Source organism: Onychostruthus taczanowskii, unplaced genomic scaffold (assembly GCF_017590055.1).
Source record: "Onychostruthus taczanowskii isolate IOZ18803 unplaced genomic scaffold, ASM1759005v1 scaffold74, whole genome shotgun sequence".
NCBI lineage: Eukaryota > Metazoa > Chordata > Aves > Passeriformes > Passeridae > Onychostruthus > Onychostruthus taczanowskii.
Window position 1 is genome coordinate 1,946,961 of NW_024505229.1, and position 16,776 is coordinate 1,963,736.

General features: G+C 46.6%; 1 protein-coding gene across 1 annotated transcript; it reads left to right on the forward strand.

Moving 5' to 3' along the window:
* Nucleotides 1-6: 6 nt before the first annotated feature.
* Nucleotides 7-16,120, forward strand: STK38 (serine/threonine kinase 38). Its single transcript, XM_041422781.1, has 14 exons — nucleotides 7-143; nucleotides 2,324-2,456; nucleotides 4,891-4,942; nucleotides 5,088-5,210; nucleotides 6,167-6,250; nucleotides 6,939-7,062; nucleotides 7,480-7,634; nucleotides 9,184-9,286; nucleotides 9,838-9,899; nucleotides 10,447-10,564; nucleotides 10,913-11,036; nucleotides 11,723-11,818; nucleotides 12,066-12,160; nucleotides 12,990-16,120. The coding sequence occupies exons 2-14, from the start codon at nucleotides 2,326-2,328 to the stop codon at nucleotides 13,118-13,120; spliced, it is 1,398 nt and encodes a 465-aa protein (XP_041278715.1). The 5' UTR covers nucleotides 7-143; nucleotides 2,324-2,325; the 3' UTR covers nucleotides 13,121-16,120.
* Nucleotides 16,121-16,776: the final 656 nt, after the last annotated feature.

Genomic DNA, 16,776 nt, shown 5'->3' on the forward strand with positions numbered 1-16,776 from the left:
GGTCCCTGGGCCGCCCGTCCCGGCCGGCTTGCTGTCGGTGCGGGGGGCTCCGGTGGTGCCGAGCCCCCCACCCGCCGCTCCGCAGCCGCCTCGCCGGGACCCCGCCTCGCCTGCAGCTCTGCCGCCCCTCCCGGGGGCTCCGGGTAAGCCGCTCCTACGGGCGCCCCCCGCCCGGCGCTCCGCATCCTCTCCCCGCCCTCCTCTTTCCCTCTCTGGCTCCCTCCCCGCGGGCCCTTTGCCGCTCCGGGGAGCGGAGCGCCCGGCTGCGCTGGGCTGGGGGCGGCGGGCCGGGCTCCGTCCGGCGCTCCTCGGGGGCGGCCGCGCTGCGGGCCCGGGGCCGGCGGGGTCCCTGCTCCTCCTGTGCTGCTGGCTCGGGCCCCCTTTGTCCGGTCGTGCCGCGGGGCCGCCGCCGCCGTGCCACGCCGGTGTCCCGGCGTCCCCTCCCCGCCCAGCCCCGCTCCGTGCCGCGCCCCCGGCGCGACCGGGGGCTCTGAGCGCCCATCCCCGCGGAAGGGCCCCGAGCACCAACAGGTGGTTTGGCACCGATACTTTCGCTTTCCTTCCCCTTCCCTTTTTATTTCCCTGCACCCCTTTCCTGGGGGTAATTTTCCTGGTTTGTTCTCTAGGAAGTGAAAACCGCCCGTGGCTCTTACACCTCCCACTCGCAGGCACAGAGTGTCTAACCCCATCTCCGGGGTGCAGCCCCCCACTCTCATCTCCGGGGTGCAGCCCCTCCAATCTCATCTCCGGGGTGCAGCCCCTCCAATCTCATCTCCGGGGTGCAGCCCCCCCAATCTCATCTCCAGGGTGCAGCCCACCCCCCAATCTCATCTCCGGGGTGCAGCCCCCCCAATCTCATCTCCGGGGTGCAGCCCCCCCATCTCATCTCCGGGGTGCAGCCCCCCAATCTCATCTCCGGGGTGCAGCCCCCCCAATCTCATCTCCGGGGTGCAGCCCCCCCATCTCATCTCCGGGGTGCAGCCCCCCAATCTCATCTCCGGGGTGCAGCCCCCCCAATCTCATCTCCGGGGTGCAGCCCCCCCATCTCATCTCCGGGGTGCAGCCCCCCCAATCTCATCTCCGGGGTGCAGCCCCCCCCATCCCTGGGGTGCAGCCCCCCTCTGGGTGTGTAAGCACTCACCTCTGGGGTGTAACCCCATATCCAGGGGTACTCGCAGAGCGTGACCCCCCACTCGTCTCTGCTGCTCTTGTATAAAGCCATGATTCCACCTCACATAAAGACATCATTCCATGTCAAAAGCCACCCAGCTGGAGGTGGTCACCAGCTCGTGTCCCACGGGAGCCTGTGAAGGCAGCACACACGTAGCTGCTGCCTGGGAAGGAGGAGGCTTGCAGGGCTCCGTGGTGATGCCTCGTAAAGATCTGCAAAAAGTGAACAGAAAGAGTAATTCGAGTGTGCTGGCAGCGCCCAGGGTCATAAAAATGGGAAGTGTCTCACCTATTTTGTCTGCAATTTCTAGTAATAGTTGCAAAACTCTGTTACCTTACTGCGAGTTACGTGGTGCACAGGAGAAGCAGGGTAAGGTGTAATTGTACATTTGAAATCTTTGGGGTTTTTAAATGCATATCAGGAAACAGAGCTGGGGTGTTAAATACAGTGAAGCTGCTACTGCTTGGGGGTGCCACACTCCAGTATTTATAAACTCAGAAATAGAAAGGATATTAAAATACATGTATCTTTCTTAGAAAGAAATATGTCAGGTACTTACACTAGAGTTTGGGTTTTTGGATATTTTTTAAACTACAACTTGTTCAAAGGCAGTGATCCTCTGGATTTGGCCAAATTTCTGTGAGAAAACATCTAGTAAAAGTGCTTAAGGGCAACTAAATGCCCTTTCTGCTCATTCCTCAGTTGCTCTCTTATTGGGATAACTTTCAGGATTAGGTAAATTTCACAGCAGAAGAGCCTGTAGGCAACTGGTGGAATTATTTCTGCAAGGGTTATGGGAAGAATAACTTCTGGATTAGATGTTTCAGTGTGATATTCCTGAATTTTGAGCATTCATTAAAGATAGAAAGTGGTGGGAGCAATAAACATTTGCAGTGCTGGCTGAAATTGTGGTTTTTGAGGCACAAAGTTTCTTAAGTTTCCTTCCCTCTAATTTCAGATCAAAAAATGTTCAAAACAGGAAGTTTGACTTGCACCTTTTATTTTGTAAGACTTTCCCCTGCTTAGCTTAGACTGGTGATCTTTGTTGTTAAAATCTGAACTCTGTGATTAAGCATCACTCAATGGGTATGGATTCTTGTTTGAAGATTATTTGTGATTTATAATGTTTGATGTCTTCTCCTTTCCTACCAGCCATGGCCATGACAGGCCCTACACCGTGCTCATCCATGAGTAACCACACCAAGGAGAGAGTCACAATGACAAAGGTGACGTTGGAAAACTTCTACAGCAACCTCATAGCTCAGCACGAGGAGCGAGAGATGAGGTAAAAATCCTTCTTGTTTCCCTTCCATACTGGTTAAGAGCCAAGCTTTATTTTGAATTGATTTCATTTTAAAAGCAAAAATAATAAAATCATCTGGTTTGTGTTGGAAGGGACCTCAAAGCTCATCCACTTCCAGCCCCTGCCATGGACTTCCACTGTCCCAGGTTGCTCCAAGCCCTGTCCAGCCTGGCCTTGGACACTTCCAGGGATCCAGGGGCAGCCACAGCTGCTCTGGGCACCCTGTGCCAGGGCCTGCCCACCCTCACAGGGAGAATTCCTTCCCAATATCCTATCTATCCCTGCCCTCTGGCAGTGGGAAGTCCTTCCCTCTTGTTCTGTCCTTCCAGAGCCTTGTTCAAAGTCCCTTTCCATCTCTCTTGGAGCCCCTTCAGGCCCTGGAAAGGCCTCTGAGCTCTCCCTGGAGCCTTTTCCTCTCCAGGCTGGGCATTCCCAGCTCTCCCAGCCTGGCTTCAGCCCGCAGAGCATCTCTGTGGCCTCCTCTGGACTCTCTCCAGCAGCTCCAGCTCCTTCCTGGCCCTGGGGCTGGGGCAGCTCTGCAGGTGGGGTCTCACCTGAGCAGGGCAGCGGGGCAGGATCCCCCCTCAAATGCTGCCCACTCTGGAGAATCAGCCCAGGGCTCGGTGGGGTCTGCACTGGGGCACGTCCAGCTCTGCCTCACCAGCACCCCCAAATCCTTGTGCCAGGGCTGCTCCCTGGGTTTGTGCTGGGATTGCCCTGATCCATGTGCAGGAGGACAGTGCAGGGAGCCAAGGAGGGGCTGTTGAGAGGAGTCACTCAGTGCTGGGACTGACCTGAACCTGGGCCCCTCTTTAAGTCCAGCCCAGCAATGGACTGCCCTGAGCTGTGTGGCTTAACTGTGGAACCCTCAAATTGCTGAATATCCTCAAGCTGTGGCACTGGGACTTCTGCTGTTCTCCCTGCTTGCCACGGAGTCTCTAACCAGAATTTGGAAAATGGTTCAGTGTTGGTTTGGCTTTGCTGCTTAACCAGCTCCCCGAGGAGCTCCCCAATGCCTGCTCACTGCAAGAGCTGCAGAAACGGGGAAGCAATTTAGAAATAAATACTAATGTGCAAAGGTATTTGCTTCAAAGCTTCTGATGAGTAAAGAGAGACTGAGGTCCAATTCAGGCAGAAAATATCACTGATTTAATTAGTTTCTTTCTCTTCACACAGCTCTTGCCTTTAAAACTTATTTACTTACAAGCAGTGTTGTGTATTCCCAAAATCTCTTTTTTTTTTTCTGTTTAGGATCAAGGCCTTGTCTGAACAAACAGACTGGACTTTATAAGTTACTTGTTTTTTGTAACAACACATGTCTGTGGGTGTGTAATTTGGAGTTTAAACGGTGTTGACACTGTACCCTGAAGTGCAGATTGACCCTGTTAGGGATATTTGGGGGAATTTCAGCGTGGCTTTGGCATCACTCAGTCCTGCTGAGCCATTTAATTCTGTGTATTGCACAGACTTTGCTGCTGCAGTTGCTGGTTTGAGTTTGGGTTGGGGTCACTGGTACTTGAGCAAGGGCATTTTCATTGTGCCTGATTCTGAAGTGATAACCCCAAATATTATCACATCACAGCAGCTGCAGAAAGCCCCAGGAGACAGGAAAAGGATCTTGCAAAGAATGACTTGCAGAAAGAGAAGGAATTTTTTACATTTGTAATGTCCCAAACCACCAGGCCCCGTTCAGCCAGCTCTTAATACGACTGGCACTGGCAAAAAGTTCCCAGAGGAGAATCATTCCAAATGTCCCCTGAAGTCATTCCCCTTCTAAAGTCTTGCTTCCTCCTTTCTTTTCTTCCAAATAATCCCTTTGTACTAAGACTGTAAATATTTCTGATTCTTTAAGGGGGAGAACATGTACAGACAAGTTTCCTCTTCCCAAATATTTTGAGTATTTCAGGGATTAGGAAATCTGCAATAACGTTTCTCATCTTGCATGTGAACAGTTTGAGATGCAGAGAAATTTTAAATGTGTTTGGATACCAATTCTTCCTGGAATAAGTGAATTTTTGGTGTTTAAATGCTTCTTACGGCTCTGGCCTGACGTGACTTGCCGAGCTGTCAGAGAGACAAGACCAGAACCCAGATCTATCAATTTGTATTCGTGTACAGCAAAAATGTGCACTTGAATAACTTGTGGAACTCAAGTCAGGTTTAGTTTATTGAAATCAGAGAGGACAGGGTTGGAATTATAAAACTGGATAGCAGATTCTTCAAAATTAATTTCCTGTCTGAGTCTCTTGTACGTCTTTACCCTCGTACTCCCCCTTTACTTGCTGGCACAGACCAGAGGCTGTGGATATGTGCACCTTGTTAAGAAACAACATTAATGATTCAGCCTGGGTTTTTTTCTGATTGAATTTAAAAAGCAAGGTTAATGATTCAACCTTTATTTTTGTCTCTGCTCTAGACAAAAGAAACTAGAACAAATGATGGAAGAAGAAGGCCTAAAAGACGAAGAGGTAATGGATATGGAAAAGCTATCTTAATGGTTAAATACAAGAAATTTTCTTTTTCTAAGTGGAGATCTGGGATCTTTCCTTGGAAATGCTGTGCTCCCTGTGGAGCCCATCTGCAGAGCTCTCACTGGGGTCTCTTAAACTCTAGAAAAGAATCAGGAGGTCGGCACATGCACAGAAGGAGACGGAGTTCCTTCGCCTGAAGAGAACCAGGCTTGGACTGGAGGACTTTGAGTCTCTCAAAGTCATAGGCAGAGGAGCATTTGGAGAGGTGAGTCCAGAAAGAAATGGCTATGTGTGTTTTTAACTGGCTCTGGTGTTTGTTAAAGACTTGCTCAGTTTATATAAAAGCAAAAGGAACAGCCACAGATTGACTTTAGCTGAACAGTCACGTGCAGCTGTTTTTGTACCTAATAAATGCTGGTTCAAGACATCCTGTGCTTAAAGGAAGCAGAATGATGTTGGAAATGATCTGATGGACAGCTAAATACAGGTTTGCAGTGGGTTTTAAAGGTGAACTTCTGGGGCTGGATTGGGGAGGGGTGGAGGGCCCTTGCAAAGTCTCTTGTGGTGGCCTTAAGAGAAGGGGCTTTGGACCACCTGCTTTAGGTATTATCGTTTTTTCTGATTTAGAGATGGGGTAATTGAGAGGTGTTTTAAAAACTTTTATTCTGTTTTTAGTCTCATGTGAAGGGTGAGACAATACAGATGTTATAATTAATGCCATCACAATCAGAAGTTAACTATTTGTTAATTACAATATATTATAAGTGTTTCTTGGTCTATCAGCTTTTGCTACCCTATGTTGTAAATGCTTTAAAGCTAGTTATCTAAAATTATTCTTCTTGGGTCTTATTACAATGTATTTCTTTTAAAATTTGTTTCTAATTCTATTTTTCTCAACAATGTTTATCCTATTCCTTAATATTTCTAAGTTAATATTTCTTATCTCAAAGTTTACATACAAATGTATACTGTGTGAACTTTCTATTAAACTTTTAAGAATTCTCTACAAATCTATTTCCTACAGGTGTGAATCACTTATGGTGCCCTGTTAAAATAACTGCAGCTCTTAGCATTAACTGGACTTTCTGCCATTGCTGTGCGCTGTGTAATACTTCTTGTGTTCTATAATTTGAGATGATTTCATGAAATGGAAGCCAAGGGCTTGATCCCAGCTTTGTCAGGAGCTGTGCTGGGTTTGATGCAGTCTCTGTGTGCCCCCAGGTGCGCCTGGTGCAGAAGAAGGACACGGGGCACGTTTATGCCATGAAGATCCTGCGCAAAGCTGACATGCTTGAGAAGGAGCAGGTGAGGAACACCCCGAGCAGGAGCCGTGCCGTGCATCGCTCTGGCTGTGTGCAGAGGAGGAATAGGCTCTGTGCTTTGGGAGCTAACAGTTCTGGGGGTTTTTGTGCCTTTTCTTATAGAGGAAATAAGTCAGAAAAATCTCTGAATTCACAAGGACTTCTTTTCTAGTGAGCTCTTTCAACACAAAGTCCTGTGCAAACAATTCAATGCAGGCTTCAAGGCCAGTGTTTTACTGCACTTCTGACTTACAGGACTGGATATAAATATCAGAGATAGAACTGCTGGAATTCAGACTCAGAGACATAAAGCAGCAGCATTTAACATATTTAAGGCTTTCCTTTACTAGTACTTCTGGATATATAATGATCTGGGACAGTCATGTGTTCAGCATTGTGATGAAGCTCCTATATTTTTAAAAAGAGATCTAATGATTAGGTATATTTGTAAAGAATTGAGATTTTTGTATATAGGATTCATATAATGTATAGGTTTACTGGGTGTATATAGAATAGGTATAAAATATATGTATATAATCAACCACATGTTGAAGTTCTGATAATGTTTCTGCCTTTGTGCAGAAGTTGGACTTTTGTCTTCTCAATATTTGATGCTGTTCAGAATAATAATTGAATTGCCTGTGAAATAAATGTATTTAATAAAATTTATCCAATGCACTGTGTCTGTCCAGGTTGGCCACATCCGTGCAGAACGGGACATCCTGGTGGAGGCAGACAGCTTGTGGGTGGTGAAGATGTTCTACAGTTTCCAGGACAAGCTAAACCTCTACCTGATCATGGAGTTCCTGCCTGGAGGTAACTCTGGAATGCAAGGGCTGCTCTCCTTTTGTTTGGGGATTGCTAATTCCTGCATTACAAATGCAGTCTTGGACTAGAGTGCACGTGGTGTTTGTACTGTACATCTGGAAGGGAACAAGATTTCTGCTTTTTAGGGTACTGAGGTGTTTGGGCAGGCTTGAGGTTTCCTGTTTGGGTCTTCAAGCTGCAGGTAATTAAACTTGGCTTTAATATTCTTCTATTTAAATGTGGCTTTAATATTCTGGTTCCTACCCTTGCTATGCCCTGGCTGTCTGTAGAGATAGAGCATATCCAGGTTTGGCAAGCTCTGACCTGCTGATTTTAGCTGAATGCAGCAGAAATAGCTTTTTTCTATAAATGTCTTCAAACTCAGTGAGAGTGGAGCCCGTGTGTTCACCTCTGGGGGGTTTCCAGGTGACATGATGACACTGTTGATGAAGAAGGACACTCTGACAGAGGAGGAGACACAGTTCTACATCGCCGAGACCGTGCTGGCCATTGACTCCATCCACCAGCTGGGATTCATCCATCGAGACATAAAACCAGACAACCTCCTCCTGGACAGCAAGGTATGGGCTGGGGAGGAGCCAAGAGGCCTTGTGATTGCTCATGTTGAGCTGAAGGGGTGTTGACAGTTGTGGAAGAAGATGGTGCTTCTTTATTTAGCCCTGTTCCTTCCAGCTTTTGAGGGACGTGTCTGCTAAATTGCCGGGGAACATCCCCAAAAGCCAGGAAAGACCCAGCTCCACTCAGACCTTGAGCTCTTCTGACAGCTGCTTAAATTATTTTTGGCTATTTCAGATGCAGTTTAAAGCACGTGGTTTCAGTTCCCTCTTAGGCAAAGCTGTTTCCCTTTTCTCTCACATCTGTCACACTCCCACTTGCCAGCTCTGGTCCTGCCACATGTGAAGGACGTGGCTGTTCCAGTAGCCAGGCTGAGAGTGGAGAATCTCCCTCAGGATCAGGGTGTACCCCTGGGGGCTGCCCAGGCTACCTGGTTATTGCAGGCACTTTGCAGAAATCCCAGTTGTTTCAGTGCCCTCCTATTGCTCACTCCAAGTTTGCCTAAAATCAAGATTTCTTGGAAAGAGTTTGCCAGCAGTAAATAATGACTTTTACTTTTGTGTAATGTACTATTGGAATTACTGCAGAATCCCAGGATGGTTTGGGTTGGAATGGACCTTGAAACTCATCCTGTTCCACCTTTTTGCTGTCCCAGGGTGTTCCAAGCCCTGTCCAGCCTGGCCTTGGACACTTCCAGGGCTGGGGCAGCCACAGCTTCTCCAAGCAGTGTGCCCAATTCAGAATGTTCACCTCTAGACACGACTACATTTAGGGCTTTGAAAAGGAGGTATATTTTATAGATACACCTCTAAAAACTGCTGGTATTCAGGGTGGTCACGTTATGCACCAGGACAGATTCAATCAGTGAATTGAGGGTGATTTTTATCTCCTGGGGCCAATACACAACCCAGGGACTGCAGCTGCCTCTGGAGATGTTTCCTGTCACCCTGAAGGGGTTGGGAACTTGCAGAGCAGAGGTTTCCTGAAGTAAGTTGTCACTGGGCTTTCTCTGTGGATTTTCAGTGGAAGTATTGATGACTTCATTCCCTGTACACATCCAGTGTTGGGTTTAAACAAGGAAGGCAAAGGACACTGAGGGGCTGGAGCGTGTCTGGAGAAGGGAATGGAGCTGGGGAAGGGTCTGGAGCACCAGGAGCAGCTGAGACACCTGAGGGGGCTCAGCCTGGAGAAAATGAGGCCCAGGGGGGACCTTGCTCTCCCTGACAGGAGGGTGCAGCTAGGTGGGGGTCAGGCTCTTCTGTCTCAAGTGAAAGAACAAGAGGAACTGGCCTTAACTTGTGCTGGGGAGGTTCAGATTAGATTTTAGGGTTTTTTTTTCACTGCAGGAGTGGTGAGGCATTGGAATAAATTGCCCAGGGAGGTGATGGAGTCACAGTCTTGGAAGTGTTCAAGAGACATCTGGATGTGGCACTTGGGGACATCATTTAGAGGTGTTGAGGGTGGTGTTGGGTTTTCTTCCAGCCTTCCTGATGCTGTGATTTACTACGATAGTGCCTTATAATGGAGTTTTTGTTTTGTTTTGTTTATTTCTAGGGCCACGTGAAACTCTCAGATTTTGGTCTGTGTACTGGACTGAAGAAAGCCCACAGGACGGAATTTTACAGGAACTTGAATCACAGTCTTCCCAGTGACTTCAGTAAGTTCTTTGGCTCCAAAGGGTATCTGGTTGGTTGCTCTTGGGTCCTGACACAACTCATTTCAGTGTGAGGGTGTGGCTGCAGTGAGGAGTCTAATAATCAACTTTACATCTTGAGGTGCATTTTCATTTTCTGTAAAATCATTTCAGTTACTTTAAACCCATTTTCATTTGCAGAAGTTTGTCTCTGAAACAGACTCTGCTGTAGCCCTTTGCATGTGTAATGAAATGAGAACTCAAGTGAGCTGGCAGCTGCTGGCTGGATCTCAGGTGTTACTGCAATGAATAAACCAGCACAGTCTCTGAATATCCAGGATTATTCTGGATGGGAAGAACTTGGATCATGGAGTTACATCAACCCTGAAAGCATGGTTTGCTCATGAAAGGCTCAGTTAGATATTGCCCATATTTCATGGGTTTGGAAGTTCAGAGAGGTTTAGGTTTGGGGTATTGACACACATCTTAAATGAGATCTTTAGTGGAATGGTTTTGGGGTAAAAACATATTGGGTGACCAGTAGAATTCAGTCACAGCTATTGAATCTCCTTCAGCTTTCCAGAACATGAATTCCAAGAGGAAAGCAGAGACCTGGAAGAGGAATCGCCGGCAGCTGGTGAGTAGGTTCCACCTGCTTGGAGATGTTCCTGCTGAGGTGTTGCATCCACATGGAGCAGGGATTTACATGGAAGTTTTTAATGCATCTGAGTTCTGGACAATCCTGACAGGAAAAGATTCAGGCATTTTTTAAAAAGAAGAGGAATGACTCTAGTTTGTCCTTCATCCATCTGCTGCACAGCTGTGACATATGTGCTAGAGACAGCACTGCCATAATTATTTACATGGATATCTGAAGTCTCCCAGCCAAAACTGTCAGTTCTTGCCACTTCCAATCTCACAAAGGTCTGCTGACCCATTCCAAAGTGACCCATTCCAGGACAGTGTTACCCTTTCCTGTTTTCCTGGTGCTATTTTAAGACTCTATCACATGAAAATGTTCATTTTGTCTCTACATATCTTAGAAGAAAGGCTTTAAACACCTTTGCTAAAGGATCTTGGAGACAATCTGGTGTCTTCCTCAAAATAATCACTGTTGTATAAATTCCCATGTCCATGTCAGGCAGTTTTCCCTGCAGATGCATAACTGATGGTGTTTGTTCCAGGCTTTTTCTACGGTGGGAACTCCAGATTACATTGCCCCTGAGGTTTTCATGCAGACTGGATACAACAAGCTGTGTGACTGGTGGTCCCTGGGGGTCATCATGTACGAGATGTTGATTGGTAAGGAACAGGCAGGGCAGGCTGTGGGTGGGAATGGTGGAGCAGGACATCAGCTGTATTCACAGAATGCCAGACTGGTTTGGGTTGGAAGGGACCTTAAAGCTCATGCAGTGTCACCCCCTGCCATGGCAGGGACACCTTCCACTGTCCCAGGGTGCTCCAAGCCCCGTCCAGCCTGGCCTTTGGGCACTGCCAGGGCTGGGGCAGCCACAGCTGCTCTGGGCAGCCAATTTCTGTGCTTGGGGTTAAGTTCTTAGAGCATCCACTCCTTGCCTGGTCTCTGTGGTGTGTTCTGGCTTCAGGAATTAGTTTTGCTTGATCTAAGATTATATTTTTGTTTCTTTTCAGGTTATCCACCATTCTGCTCCGAGACTCCTCAAGAGACCTATAAGAAAGTGATGAACTGGAAGGAGACCCTGACATTTCCTCCAGAAGTTCCAATCTCTGATAAAGCAAAGGATCTTATTTTAAGGTGCCAGCCCCATGGTTTGCCAGTTAATACAGCACTAACTTTCTTGTCTTGTCTCTGTATTCTGTGCCTCTCATGGCTTGTTTCACATGATGCTACAAACTGTTACACACATGCATCAAATGCTGAACTCCCTTGTCAAATACTTTTGTCTCTCGGGCCATTTAGTGGTTCCCTGACTAAACTGTGCTAAAAAGGAGCTCCCATGGAAGTGCTACTACTCTGGCAAAATGTTTCTGCTCCTTATTTTGCCTGGAGGCTTCTCATGGAAGGACACAAGTTCAAGACAGAGCTGACTTCTTGCAACAGCAGTGATTTTGCCTTTGTATGCACTGGAGCATACAAATGTATCCCAGTGCTTGCTGACTCATTTGTACTTCAGTATCTATTCTCAGGACAGAAATATAAATGTCTGGTTTTTTAGGCTTTATGTGTTCTCCTCTGCTCTGGTCCTGAAATAGAAAGGTCACATTATCCTGTTGTGAAGGAATAAGCACGTCTGAACTGTGGCATTGGACATGACATTCCTGTACATAACTTTGTGTGTTGGTTTTGCTGTGGAAGTTCTTAGTCTGCTCCATTTATATGTTAAGAAACTGCAGCAGTATCAGTTCAGAAAGCTGTTCCATTTCTGATGGAATGCTTTCGTTTTCATTCTCCCTTCATTTTCATTCTTCCTTCCATCCCAGATTTTGCTGTGAATGGGAGCACAGAATTGGTGCATCTGGTGTGGAGGAAATAAAGAGTAACCCATTCTTTGAAGGGGTTGATTGGGAGCACATCAGGTAAGATGCTTTGCAGAAAAGCAACTGCTCTTCTCTAGGGACTGCTCAGGCCAGCCCTGGTGTGCAGCAGGGAGCAGCTGACTGGCATTTGTCACATCCAGCTGTGGGTGAGAGCCTTTTGTTCTCTGCCTGAAGCTTGCTGAGGTTTAGGTACCTTCAGTCTTGATTCTGTTAAGAAATGAAAGGTGGCTGAACCCTGCTTTGTCTGCCTTTGAAATCTCAATGCTTCATCTGCTCTTCTTGGCAGAGAGAGACCTGCTGCAATTTCAATAGAAATTAAAAGCATTGATGATACCTCAAACTTTGATGAATTTCCCGAATCTGATATCCTTAAACCAACAGGTAAATGACTGTTTGATTCTCTGTGTAAACCTTCCTCTTCTCCTGTAGAATAATCCTTCCTGTTAATAGATGCTGTTAGATCTAATCCTGTTAGATCTTAATAGATGCTGATTTTGGTTTTTATCATGACCAAATAGCTTGGAAGCCTTGTGGTGCAGGGGGTGCAAGCTGGAATTTGGGTTCCAGGAGATGCAGGGAGTTGCCTGAGAAAGGGCAGCTCTCAGAGGCAGCAGAGCTTCCAGAAAGTTCAGATCTCAGCAGGCCCTGAGAGCCCAATGCTGCCAGCTCCCCTCGTGCTGATTCCTGCTGGCACCTGGGGTGGGGTGGGGAAGGTGGAACTCAAGGGGATGTTTTGTTGTCAATCTCTGAAGCATCACAGCATAGCCACACATTTGCTCAGTGAGTTTAAGAACAGAATCCCAGACTGGTTTGGGTTGGAAGAGACCTTAAAGCTCATCCCACTCCACCCCCCACCACGGGCAGGGACATCTTCACTATCCCAGGTTGCTCCAAGCCTGTCCAACCTGGTCTGGAATACTTCCAGAGATTGGGGCACCCACCACCTCTCTGGGCACCCTGTACCAGTGTTTCACAGCTCACATTGTCAAAAATTCCTTCTTTCTATGTGGTCTGGATCTGCCCTCTTCTAGCTTACTGTGCTTGTGCCATGTCCTGTGTCCCAGCAGTTCTCTCCTGGGGTTGAAGCATGAAGCTGCATCTGCATTTAGGATATTTTTTTCCTTTAGAAATATTCATCCAGTGTTTTGTATGAAAATAAACTCTGCAGCTCCACAGGATAATTAATTCTATTTCTTCTGTGTCTTCCCAGTGGCAACAAGCAACCACCCAGAGACAGACTACAAGAACAAAGACTGGGTTTTTATCAATTACACCTACAAGCGTTTCGAGGGCCTGACGGCCCGAGGAGCAATTCCATCCTATATGAAAGGAGGGAAGTAACACAGCTTTACCTGGGACTTCTGAGCCGTGGAATTCTGTTGCTGTACTTTGGGTTTTTATCCATAAAAGAACTTGTTCTTTTTTTTTAAAGAAAACTTGAGGGCTATCAACTCTTGGAGAAGACTTCAGGACCCTGTTTTCTTACACACCTGTTTGTTATTAAGGATTTTTTTTCCCTGCGCCGTTGAAAAATTTTCCATATGTTTGCATCATCTCTGCTGCCAGCACCTTTTGCTGCTTCAGGAGCAAGAATTTTTTTTATATTCTTTGCCAGACTGTCCAGTCCATTGGGAAATGAGAGCAAGCTTTCCCTTTGGCATTGCAAAGCGTGGGATTGCATAGGACTGCGTCCAGTCCTGCATTAAGTGACAAACTCACTCTGCCAATTCTGCCAGCACTGTTTGCCCAGCAGCTGAGGACTCGAGGACAGAGGAAACAAAAGCAATAATTGAAGCCTGAGACAGACAACTCTCCAGGAAACTGTCTAGTAGAAGGACACAACTTGGATTGCCTTAACCTTACTTTGTAGTTCTGTTTTTATAAAAATGCTCCCTGGAAGCCTCTTCAATAGCATTTCTCAGCTCTGTCACTGTGGCCCCCAGTTCTGGTGCACTTTACTTTTGGTACTAAGTGACCCTCAAGCCATTTAATATTTTTTCTAAATTAAAAAATTTTACAACACTCTTTCTTTCCTAAATAGTGGAAAAATGGGCCATTTCCTCCACCGAGCGCTGTTTTTGGTTACTGTGTGTCAGGATGGATCCATAAACAGTGCAGATAAACTACACCTGGTCACATAGGTGGGTCTGGAATTAGAGCAGAGGGAGGGAAATTCCAGGAACCTGATCCTTGGTGGGCAAGTTGAGCCAGCTCTGAGGCTCCCCAGGCCGGCTGCTGCTGTTTCTCAGCCACCTCTGAGCTCTGCTGCATCTTCAGTGATTTAAAGGCCAAAACCCAACTTCTGTGGCCTTTTTGCTGTTGGTTTTGAGCAGAACAGGATCAGAACGTTGCTGATGGAGCCTGCCTGGTGTTCCCTCCCAGAGCTGCCCTGGCTGTACCATCTGCACCCAGCGTGTTCCACGGATGGTGCTCATGGGGTCGCTTTTGGGGCACTGGAACCCAGCGTGTCCACTCGTTCATTGTTGTCTGCTCTAATTTATAAAAGTACATTCAGTTCTGATCAGGGTCTCTCAGGAGAGCCCCAGCGTGCCTTTCCTTGCCTAAGCCTCTCTCAGAAATGACAGCGTTTTGGGAGGGAGGATTCTGCTGAGCTTTTCCTAATTTGTTTTTCTAACCATAAGCTCCACGTTGTGCCCGTTTGTAGTTAACTCTGCACTTCCAGGGGCAGCTGGCATTAACCCTTGGGCCTGCATGGTTCCATTCTGGAATTTACAATCAGATATTAAAAATACAATTCAATGAGTTTTCTAAAATTGTGTCTCAATTCAAATTGTCTTGGATTCCTGCAAACTTCTCTTGGTGCTGAACACTAACTCCGGAGTACAGACAAGACAAAGCTCCAGTGATGTTTCACAGGAAAAAAAAAGGCTTCCAGGTCTGTTTAGTCCTGACTTTCTTCATTAGAAAATGAAACAAAATGGATTTGTAGTGGAACTTTTTTTTTTATATAGGTGCTTTTAGGGAATGTTTCCCTAGATGTCTCTTGACTCGAGTGCCATCCCGAAGGACTGGTGGGGGGCTGCCAGCACTGTACAGAACTCGTCAGGGTCCTCCCCTCACCACCCCTGTGCTTTTTGTACATGTCCTACGAGTTTATGACTTGCCATAAGCAGTTCAGACAGCAGTTGGATCCTACCAAGCTGAAATGCAAAGCTAGCCTTAATTAGAAGTCCCAGGGTCTCTGTAGTCAGAAGGGCTCACTTGGATAAGGGCTAAGGGAAGGAATGACTTACAGGATCAGGCTTTCATCAGCTCGTCCCTACATCACATTCTGCTCCTTTTTGATTTTGCATGAAGGACTGATACCAGCTTCTCAAACTGTTCCATCCTTATCCTGCAGTTTCTTCTAGCCATTTAAAAGTGTTGCCTTATAAACCATTGGAATTAATGTAAGACCATTTTTTTTTCAATTCCTAACAGCTTAGTTACTGCCTTAAAATGAAAACAAAAATCAAAATCCTTTGAAGCTGCTGTGGATTAGGAACAAATGATTTTGAGATAATAGCTGTATTCTTAACCCTTCACTGAAAGGGACCAGCATTTTTATTTATAAATACCAAAGATGAAGAAGTGAAACAATTTTAAGTTGTGATAAGTTGCTGTGAAAAACCAACTCTCTAGTACTGTGTATTGTGCATTTTTAGTGCTGTGTTTGAAGTGGGAGCCCTCAGGTGTGTCACTGGAGTCCAAGGTGAAGTTTTCAATGGCGTGAGGAGCAGTTGGGTACCTCATTCCTGTCATCTTCCAGCAAAAGTTGGATGTCTTTGAATGCAGTCCTGCTGGACACACCCTTGCAGTGGGAGGTTCTGTATCCCAGGTGCACTGTAAGCCTGCATCCTGTTCCAGTTTTTTCACCAACATTAGGGAAAAAAGTGTCTCTTACAGCATCTCCTTCCCAGGATCCATACTTCACTGCTAACAGTAAGGATTTTGTATGCCTGTTACATCTCCCATGGTAGCCAAACATTTTTATGTTTTTTTGTGTTTTGAGGTTCTTAGTATCTTTTACCTCTTCTTCTTATTTTTTTTTAAGCTGCAGTTGCTGGATTTGTAGAAGTAAATTCAAATCTGAATTTCCAATGGGTCTGAACACCTTATGCTGCCAGTTCATTTCTGTATCATGCCTAGCACAAAGCTGCACTAAGTGTTTCTTATCACTGTGCCCTGACTCTGCCTTAACCTCTAAGTTGAAAAAGCGTTCTGTAAATATTCAAAAGCTGTTACAAAATTGCACTGTACAATTTGGCAGGTGTAGTAAACTTCTTATGGAGCAATCTCATTGTGTTGTGTAAATAAAATCCTCTTAATAAACACACTCTTGTTGGTATGCTGTGTTTTACAAACAGGAATCAGGGAATCCTGGAATGGTTTGGGTTGGAAGGGTTTAAAGCTCATCCATTCCCATCCCCTGCCATGGCAGGGACACCTTCACTAGCCCAGGGTGCTCCAAGCCCTGTCCAGCCTGGCCTTGGACACTCCCAGGGATCCAGGGGCAGCCACAGCTGCTCTGGGCACCCTGTGCCAGGGCCTGCCCACCCTCACAGGCAACAATTCCTTCCCAATATCCCATCTATCCCTGCCCTCTGGTGGTGGGCAGCCATTCCCCTTGTCCAGGTCCTGATGAAGAGTCCTCCACTTTTCTTGTAGCCCCTCCAGACAGTGGAAGGTGCTGGGAGGTCTTCACACAAATCCCACCTTGTTTGAACTGTCAGTGCCCTTGCCTTCATCAGGAGAAGCCTGGAAGTACATCCAAGGCTGAAGATGGAAATCAAAGCCAGACCAAAGCTGTTTTCTTCTGAAGACAAGTAGGTAAAAGTGAAGAACACTTTTACAGCACTGACCAAAAATACTGGGGTTTGTTAGAGATGCTGCTGCAGTCTGTGGGTCAGGGAGTGTTGTCTGAGCTGCCTTTAGAACATCACTGCAATGAGCTGTAGGGATGAAGTAAACTTTGAGGTCCTCTCAGCACAAATGGT